This window comes from Bactrocera tryoni, chromosome 4 (assembly GCF_016617805.1).
Source record: "Bactrocera tryoni isolate S06 chromosome 4, CSIRO_BtryS06_freeze2, whole genome shotgun sequence".
In the NCBI taxonomy this organism is placed as follows: Eukaryota; Metazoa; Arthropoda; class Insecta; order Diptera; family Tephritidae; genus Bactrocera; species Bactrocera tryoni.
The window spans coordinates 7,014,932-7,025,475 of NC_052502.1; the positions used below are offsets into that span (position 1 = coordinate 7,014,932).

The following is a 10,544-nucleotide window of genomic DNA, read 5'->3' on the forward strand; positions in this document are numbered from 1 at the left end:
AGTGAAGTTGGAGCAACTTAAACTATTGCTTTGCGGCGGGTTGGCCGTTACGGCAGAGAGCTGCACCTCCGCGCAGCGAGCTAGCTGAATCAGACACAACAATAGCAATAACAACAATGATAAACACAGTGACAGCAACATTCACCATATCAGCAACAAAACCGCACCAGCTCACCCATATGTGCATATGCCTCTTGTGTGTGTGTGCGTGTGTGTGTGTTGGGTAGGTGCGGGGCCGGCAAGTGAGTTGGAGTGGATTGGAGCGCGAGCAGAGAGCGCTGTAGAACGTCAGTGGAGTATCGCGATAACGAATGCCGGCACTCCGTGCTGCACACACACTCATGCACACGAGCGCATTTGTGCACGCTTGTATGCAAGTTGTACATGCACTCACACATATGTACATACATAGTATATGGTGTGCGGGTATGTGTAGAGCAAGTGACTCAAAATGAACACTTGGTGTGGCGGCACTCAAACAAAGCTGTTGACAAATAAAAGCAAAAACAAAGTGGTAGGTGAAAAACAACTGCAACAACTCACGACAGAAGGAAAAGAAAGCAGAAAACTTTGCAACGCACAAAAAAGGCAGTAAAATTGACAGCAAATCAGCAATAATAACAACAATAACAAGAGTGGAAGTACAACGGCATGCTGCACGTGTTGGTGGTCAAGTTTGAGCAGTTGCAAGGAATGATTTTTCTCGCCTAAGAGTTAAGCAGCTGCTTGCAACGGGAATATGATTTCATACAATATGTATATATGTATGTATTATTTATATACATATAGTTAAAACTTACGTACATACATATATACATACATATGTAAGTATGTACATATATGCAAATTTTCATTTATTTGCTTTAAAATTAAAAAATATTACACAGTTTTATTCATTTTTATAAAAAAAGAGTTTGTTTCCTGTGAACTATTTAGTTAATTGCTTTTTTGATCATAAAAATTTATTTATAAATATCAATTCTGCCTTAAAAGGCAACAAATACTGTCAGGCAGTTCACAAATACTTTGTCTACACTTTCGGTTGATAAGAAGCTCGAAGAACGTAGACTCACATAGACTGTAGTGGTTGCGTTGCATCCAAAGGTTATGACAATTCTCATATTTAACTTGAATCTCTATCGGGAGAAGGTTTTATTAAAACTTTCAAAAAATTTCAAAATTTTCTACTACTATTATTAAATATATTACTATATTCATTAATTTTCATTATAAAATGACATAACAGCGCATAGGTTAGTTTCGTTGCAAATATTTGAAAATTTCTGTTGTCAGGCGCGGTGACGTGTTGCCATTACTAATCACAACCTAAAGGTACGTTCAAAAGGATAACATCAAAGTTTACAATTCACCAGCTGACGCAAATATTGACGTATAAATGTATGTACATATGCAAATGCATAAGTATACAATGACACTCCTGCTTGTTAACATAGTCGCAGTCACTCTAAAAGACCACTGTTTGTAGTTGCAATATGTAAATTTGTGTTGGAGCGGCGAGCCCTAACGGAAAACTGTGCCCAATATTGAGTCATTTGACCATCAACTCTGACGCTCATAATTGACTTACGTAATTGATATTGCCAACCCTTGGAAATTAAAGAACTTTTCCGCTACCTTATATGGCAGAGAAATATATTTTTGTTTTTGAATAGATTAATATATGTTTTAGGAGGACAAAATGTTTTCTTAAATCTCCCTAGTTTAAGGTATGGTTAATATCTAAATACCATAATATCTTAGAGGGGTTTTCCAATATTATCAGCATTCTTAACAAGTAAGTTAGAGGTAGGTAGTGTATAACCGAACATTTTATACTCTTGCAACTTGCAAGGATTAAAGCCATACCTTCAAGTTCATAAAGCTTGTTATTTATATGAAGTTTAAGTCGAGTTTTCAGCCGATTTTATTCATGCTGAGCGCAAATGAAAGTGGGCACTGTTATAAGGAAAAGATAAGTCACCAGGAAGTTCGAAAATCTTTATATTAGGTATATGGGGGCTAAGGGGAGTATGGACCCGATTCAACTCGTTTGTTGCACACAGACATACTACTAACTGGAAACGTTTGTCGCTGAATTTCAATTATATATCTCATACATTAACCGATATTTTCAGTAAAAAATCAACTCTAAGCACAGGGTTTAAATATTCAGTATCAAGGCGCTCGAACAGATTTGGTTCGATTTAAGCAATAATCGTAAGGTGGCACACTTCAAGTGCACTATTCGTGGAAAGTTTTATCCTCATACATTAATTCATTCTTGATTTGTATAATGTAAAGTGAAAGTTTTAAATGGAATTTAAAATTGTGTTACATGGGAAGTAGGCGTGGCTGTAGACAGATTTTGCCCACTTTCACACTGTGACATAAGAGATATGTGATTTCACCTGAAAGTGGATGGTACTGCACTCATCGTCTATTTTTACCCTGGCTCCATTAAAGACGTCTCCTACCATCTCGGAAGTAAAATTTAATGTCACTGGTGTATTTAGTTATCGCGCTGTTAATATTTTTAAACAATACCGTTATATGAGGAGTGAGCATGGTTATCATTCGATTTCATCCATTTTCACACTGTCGGTAGGAGTTCTTATAGTGTCTGCGCTAGGCGAATTCGGTTGTTGTAGCTTTAGTGGTTTAGGAGATATATACATTCAACTTATTGGAGGGCGGGGCCACGCCCATTTTTTCAAAATTGTTTGCCACAGATGCCCCTTGCTACTGTGCCAAATTAGAGTTTGATCTCAATTTTTATTCAAGTTACAGCTTGCACAGGCGGACGAACGGACAGACAGATAGTCACCCGGATTTCAACTTTTGTCGTCATCCTGTTCACTTATACATACTATATATACATATATTTATTTTGCAAAGCAATAAGCGTTACAATGTTAATATGTTATGTTGAAATTTAATAGAATTACTCCGATATATGTACCTGTATAATTTAAAATCAAAAGGAGTTAACTTTATTTCTGACCATTCCAAAATTCTCGAATTTTATATGAAAAATATAAATAATACAATTTATGATAAAGGCGCACACGACACCTGGTAGTAAACATTAAATATAAATTATTATGTCAGTTAACAATATGGTCTTTAAAGCTATTCAAAATTAGACTAAATTTAAAATTTTAAAAATTTTTTCCCTGATTGATTAACTGTTTTACTGTTAACTGAACGATTTCCTATATGGTCAATTGAGAACGTAAATTGAGCGAGTGATTTATTGAGTGAAAGTGATTTAATTCCACTCATAATCCTCCAAGGGGTCATTGTCCAAGCCTGATAACCCTGTATTTTTCAACCCACATCAATATTTAGTGGAATCCCGCATTGCAGACGCCAGGCTTTGCTTATGCACACATACACACATACACATGGATACCCGTGTGGAGGATAGACGCCGAGTGTTGTTTGCATTTGCAGTCGCTTGGCTTTTAGTCATGTGTCTGTGCATATTCATCAGTGAATTTTTGTACTATCGCAACTAAAAATTTTCAGTCTGAAAACACAAACACACTCTCTCGCACACATGTATACATACTTTGCTATAGTCACTGTGTACACATACATACATATGCATATATACAGTTTAAATTGAAGCGACTTATTGTTGTTGCTGTACAATTTTGGAGACATGGCATGCATACATATGTACATACATATACATATTTGCGTCTGGCTCTGATAATGAAGTTCATCATATTCATTCTGTGTTGGACATTTCTTGTTGTTATTGACATTTTTATGTTTGTCAAAGACTTTTCATTGAAAATAGTGTCGGCTTTAATTAATAAAAATTCAAGTGTTTACATATTTACTACTTAATTGTAAAAGCAATAAACAAACGGATTTTCAAACACTAACAGTTTTATTATCAATGAATGGTTGTATACCTACATACATACATACATATGTACATATATGATTATGTTTGGTGTATAAAAAAAGGCGTTAAATAATACTACAAATTATTTATCAGACTGACTGAATTTTCATTCGTGTCCAGTAATAACGAATGTAGATTTTTTCGAATTTATATAATACTGTATGCAACATGATCAATATTGCATATTACCATTTCAATTTGCAACCGATTGGTGGCGGTGAAAATCTCGATATCTAATTTTAAAATGGGAAAATAAAGGTTTATTACAAAAGCTCTGCAAGAATTGAATCGAAAACCTTAACAAGAAAGAACACGATGCAACAAAAGAAGGCAACTAGAACAAGTAAGGATGGGCTAAGTTCTGATATAACCGAATATTTTATACTCTTGCAATTTGCAAGAACAAGAAAGTTTGAGAAATTCCTTCAGGAAAATATCCGAGTTGGGATTGGGTTGGGGATTATTAACGTGTCACATACTAAAAAAATGTTCCATGGGTTTCATTAATATACCTCACATACAATCACCAATCCTATGGAGTAAGGTCAGCCTAATGTTCGAAACTATTGATATTAGTTATAAGGGGAAAAGGACAAGTTTTTGCCCAATTTAAGGCATAAAGATACACTATCATGATGTTGGAGTTCGAAAATCTTTATATTAGTTTTATGGCGGCTAAGGGAAGTATTAACCCGATTCAACCCATTTTTGATACACAGAATTACTATAGTCAGGAAATGATTCTGTCGGAATTTCAATTGTATATCTCACACATTGACCGATATTTTCGGTCAAATGTCAACTATCCATACTGGGGTCCAAATAGTCGGTACCTAGAGGCTTGAACAGTTTTCGTTGGACTAGAACAATTTTCGGTCATAAGGTGTCATACTCTAAGAGCATTATTCGTGAAAATTTTTTCTCCATAATAATAATTGCTTCTTGATTTGTACACTGGAAAGGAAAGAGTCAGATGGAATTAAAAATTTTGTTGTTTGAGAAGTAGGGATCGTTGTATTCGGATTTCTACCAGTTTCGCGCTGTGGCATGGAAATATGAGGAGAATGCCTCGTACTAAATTTAGTCTAAATCGGTAGGTCAGGTTCCGAGTTATGTGAGTTCACCAAAAAGTGGGTGGTGCCACGCTCATCGTCGAATTTTCACACCGTCTCCCATAAAGCCTTCTCATATCATCTCGGAGGTAAAATTGAATGTCTTTGGCGTATTTAGTTATTGATTTATGACGCTTTTAGTAGTTTTTAGCAGTACCGTTATGTAGGGAGTGAGTGGGATTTTCTTCCGATTTGGTGAGTTTGGTGATTGTAGCTTTATTGGCTTAATTATACTTTAAACTTATTAGAGGGCGGGAAAACGCCCACTTTTTAAAAATTTGTTGCCCATGGGTGCCCCCTGCTGCTGTGATCCCCTGTGTGAGTGCACTTTATAGGCAGTGGTCCGATTAGGCCCCTCTACGAACTGGTTATTTTTTTACTAAGGAACGCGCATACCAAGTATCATCAAGATTTACTTAAGTTACAGCTTGCACGAATGAACAGACGGAATGGCAGACCGACAGTCACCTGAATTCAACCCGCCTCGTCAACCTGATCATTTATATATACATCACCCTATCTCTATCTGCATTAGTTTTAGGTGATACGTACATACATCCGTTACTATTAAACTCTGCAGCAACATGTGGCAAGAGTATAAAAATGGTCAATTTGGCTGCAATGAAACTGTAACCCCTTTTATAGGTGTATTTCTTATAGCTTAAAGGGTGCAACAAGATCTTTATCTTTGTTTTGATCACTTAGTTTGTTAGACAGCTATATAATATAGTGTTCCAATAACGGCGGCTGCGGCAAAGGCGAAACTTTTTGGGGAGAAAATGACGAGTGCAAATTTTCAGAGCGATATCTCAAAAACAGAGGGACCAGATCGCGTATGTACGGACAGGTAGACAGACTGACATGCCTAAATCGACTCAGCTTGTTACGTTGATCATTTATTTGTGTATATACATACTTTATAAGTGTCTCTAAAGTCCTTTATGGGTGTTACAAACTTCGTGGCAAATAGTATACCCTTTTCAGAGTATATTTAGCAATAAACTTTGAAATCACCCATAGTGCTAGGAGACTATACAATTATGAATTGATCCCAAATCTTATGACTTTAGAGACAGAGCAGATATAAGAATACTGCCATCTGATGGTCGTGATCTTATCAGCTCTGGGGAGGAGTATACATAATAATATAATCAAATTTAATTACAGTTTAAACAAGTAGCCAGACTAAAAATGTGGGATTCCTCCATAGTGGTGCTCTTTTTAAGTTTTCACTCAGTAAGACATATCCAGTTTTCATGAAACCTTCATTTTCAATAGAAATTTTTATTTTACTTCAATTAGGTTATCGCATTCTTTGCTTTCCCTTTAATTTTTAAAGTTTTAACAATATATTATATAATACTTGATAAAGCAACAAATCGGCAGAGCAACAGTAAGCGAAAAATATGAAATGGATTGACGTCACTTTCTTCAGAGTCTACGCCTATCTGTAGAAGGGTGCAACGACGTGCAATAAAATGCTGTTCTGATTGCTTAGCCTGATTTAACAAGTGTTTCTCTTGCATTAAAGATAATCATAACTGTGTTGAATATATCTTATCAAGCACACATTTACTATCTTACTGCTTTTAGCAAAGAGTTAGTCATGAGCAAAACACACACCTATAAACCGACCTAATAATAATGAACTAAATAATGAAAAAAATCAAACATATAAGAGCTAAAAAGCCGAATAGCACGGAGAAAATTAAAAAAAAATATAAAAAAAAAGTGCTTATAAAGATTCAATAAAAAATATTGAATTCATTTGATTATTTATTAGTAATGCAGTGGTGCATGCGATAAAATATGAAACGATGCAATTACTCACGTTCTCGATTGATTGATGGTTGCCGTAAAGGAGGTGCTATACTCGTACTTAACTTCCGATTTCAGATGATAACGTCGCTTCATTTTAGTTTTAGCAGCGTTTTGTTTCCGTATTGTCGTTTTTCTAAAGATGAGCTTCAAAATTAGTGTCCAAATAATTTGTATGAAATTGTCACCGAACCGCAGAGTGATCTTCACTTTCTGTTATTTTCGAAACAAGATTTGATTATACGCGTAAAGACACGTATTGCTAGTATAAAGTACTCACACCTCTGACAACTGAGTGGCGGAAATAGCTTTTATATCCAATCCTGATAATACACTCGATTTGTATTTTACATACAATTCGCAAGCGTAGGGACTGGCCGCCGAATTTAGGGTTGAGCGCTTTTGTGTAATTTCTGCGCTGCCTTGGCAACATTTTGCACTTATCCATATTGACTTTTTGTTATCACCGTTTCTCGTTCCGTGATATTAATTGTTGGGAAGTTCGTTAAAAACTCAGTGAAAATTTTTGAATTCGAACAATAAGTAGTAACAAATTATTTGTTTTTGCATTGAACGCAAATGAAATGATCAAGGCTTGTCCTGCCTGCTTAGACAATCAGCTGGATGTTAAAGAATAGAGCTGAAATTTATTTTTATTATTGTAAAGGACTGCTCATACAGTATTAGCCGCCAGCAATATTGAAAAAAATTGTATGCTAGAACTTATTTTTTGTTGTTGCATCATAAAATTCTCCTCAATTAATTTGGAGATTAATACACAATCTTAATTACTGTTTTCGTAAAAGTGTATAGGAATCATAGTGGTTTATATTGGGAAATCGAAAAAGTATTTTCGTATTTCTAATCAAACTTCAACTTATTTTTTTTATATTTATAATAACTTTAATGTACTAAATATATACCATTTTGGTCGATCACTTTTGTCATTTTCCCTTTAGAGACATTATTCCATCAGTGTAAAACTTTTCTCGGTTTCTCGGCGAAAAACTGCGACTAGTAATTTTCACCGGCTTCTCTTGAAACCAACTTTACTCCATTAAGGGAGTTCTGTATTGACCGAAACAAATGGTAGTCCGGTGATGCAAGGTCGGGACTATATGGTGGATGCGTCAAAACGTCCCAGCCAAGCTCTCCCAGTTTTTGCCGACTCATCAAAGATTTGTGTGGTCTAGCGTTGTCCTGATGGAAGACAAAGCCCTTTCTGTTAATTAGCTCTGGCCGTTTTTTTCGATTGCTTGCTTCAATGTCATCATTTCTTGATAGTAAAATATAGAATCAATCGTTCGACCAGGCTGGAGCAGCTCACAGTGGATGACTCCTTTTCAATTCCCTCAAACACTCAGCATAAACTTTGGAGGCGTCAAACCTGGCCTTTTCGACCATTTGTTGAGCTTCATCACGCTTGGACCACGATCTTTTTTGCACATTATTGTCGTATTTGATCCACTTTTCCTCTACTTTTACCATTCGCTTCAGAAATGATTCTATTTTATTTCGTTTCTGCAAAGAATCGCAGATGATAATTCGGTCCATTAAATTTTTCACAGACAATTCATGTGGCACCCAAACATCGAACTTATTTTTGTAGCCAACCGTTTTTAAATGGTTCAAAACTATTTGATGATGAATGTTAAGTTCTTTAGCGATGTCATGGGTGCTTATGTGACGGTCCTGGTCAATCTTTTCCATAATTTCATTGACTTTTTCAACGATAGGTCGAACAGAGCGAGGTTCATCTTTCACATCGAAATTTCCAGAACGGTAACGAGCGTACCATTGTTGTGTTGATACGTCATCTTCTCCGTAAACTTCACAAAATTCATTGGCGGCTTGCGTGACATAAGTACTTCCCTTTTTCATACAAAAATTTCAATATATAGCGAATTTCTTAATTTTTTCACACAATTTTGAACAGCTGTAACTTTTTTTCAAATTCCTCAAATTTAATTTTTTGGTTAAATGCTTTAAATCTCACTTCTCCAACACTATATGGTTTGACACAATGTGATTGGTAGCACTGGAGATATAGTACGACTGCAAAAACATATATTGACAAAATACAAAACGAAAAGACATTTTCGACTACCCATTATATATCACCAGATATCTTAGCTTACCCCAATTCTTGCATTTACCATATTTTTATCTGTACTTTATTTATTTTCTTAGTTTATTTTAAATAAAAGTAGTGATTGTTGATAAAAAATAAAAGTTTACACAATTTCGTTAACGATCACCGATTAATTTTGCATAAAATTCACGCCTAAAAGTATACTACGCACATTGTATTGCTGGCAATGCTATAAATTGAGCAAACGCTCACGCTGAATAGAATTTATTTTTGACACTACTACACACAAAGCGATTTAACATTGTAAGAAAAAATAAAATTTTTAAAAAGAATTCACTTCTCCTTTCCCAATTCACATTCCATATGTACACCACGCAGTCCGCCAGTCCAAGCAATTATCTTCTGATAGTGATCGATATTGATTTTCGTGATGATATTTGCATTCGCCTGCTCCCGACGTAAGTGATCGATAACCATTTGTCCACGTGTGTGAATACCAGCCAATTCAACGGCAGCATGATGAAGCTGTTGCTCCAACACCACTAAGTGGGGGAATAGATAAACGGCGACGGCCAGCGCATCGCAGACCAACCAACGTTTCACACCTCTGGGCACTAACAAGGCGCGTTCTACGCGATTCAAAAGCTGGACGAATGGGCTTTCTACGGCGCCAAGCATATTCAAGCGCCAATCCTGTGGAAGGAAGATAAGTGAGTAAGGAAAATGTAAATAATACTAAGCCCATACAAGTGTAATGCGAAAAGCCTGATCGTCACACGTTTCCCAGGGCAATATAGTAACGGGCGCTTCAACGTTCTCGAAAACTATTTGTGCGGCTTCCGGATCCATCATAAAGTTAAACTCGGCGCTTTTAGTGGTATTGCCTTTGCCTGCATTATAAAAAGGTTTTATATAACTACTAAATAGTATAAATTTTAAATGTCGGATATTACCTCTATAATTGCCGCCCATAATGTATATTTCACCAACCTTATCCAAGAATTTTGAGCCATACATACTTATGCACATGGCAAAATTAGTTAGTGGCCCCACTAACAAAAAATCTACCTGTTTAGGATGCTGTTAGGTGTAATTAAAATAAATTATAGAAATGTTTTCACTCCCTTGCAAAATTCTTCACAAATTTACCTTGCAAACGAACTCATACATCGCATTGACTGCATGCTCCGGCCGCACTAAGCTCAGATCAACCGGCTTCTCATGCTCAAGATCGCCGAAACCGTCTTTACCTACGAAATACTTGGGGTTCTCCCAGGGCCTTGGCTTAAACAAATTACTGCAACCTTTGTATACTGGTATCTAAACGTTGCAAAATAGTTTATATATGATAGCTGAAGTTCCAAAGTAACATTTTTGCACTTACATCATTTCTGTTCACTACATCCAGCACTCTAAGCGTGTTTACCACAGCATGGTCAACGGTGGTATTGCCTTGTACGCATGTAACGCCGATGATTTCAAACTTCTTGGGTGAAGCGGTTAGCTCTCGACGCCTTTTATATGCTTCCTCAGCTTTGATGAGCATCATCAGGCCCCACGCATCGTCGTTACCCACATCGCAATCGTATACTACGTATCTTCCCAT

General features: G+C 36.2%; 1 protein-coding gene across 1 annotated transcript; it reads right to left on the minus strand.

The window, feature by feature from the left end:
* Window positions 1-9,150: 9,150 nt before the first annotated feature.
* LOC120774766 (pyrimidine-specific ribonucleoside hydrolase RihA-like) lies at window positions 9,151-10,544 on the minus strand. Its single transcript, XM_040104526.1, has 5 exons — window positions 10,323-10,544; window positions 10,088-10,258; window positions 9,892-10,018; window positions 9,686-9,828; window positions 9,151-9,631 (listed from the first exon to the last, which is right to left on the minus strand). The coding sequence occupies exons 1-5, from the start codon at window positions 10,542-10,544 to the stop codon at window positions 9,272-9,274; spliced, it is 1,023 nt and encodes a 340-aa protein (XP_039960460.1). The 3' UTR covers window positions 9,151-9,271.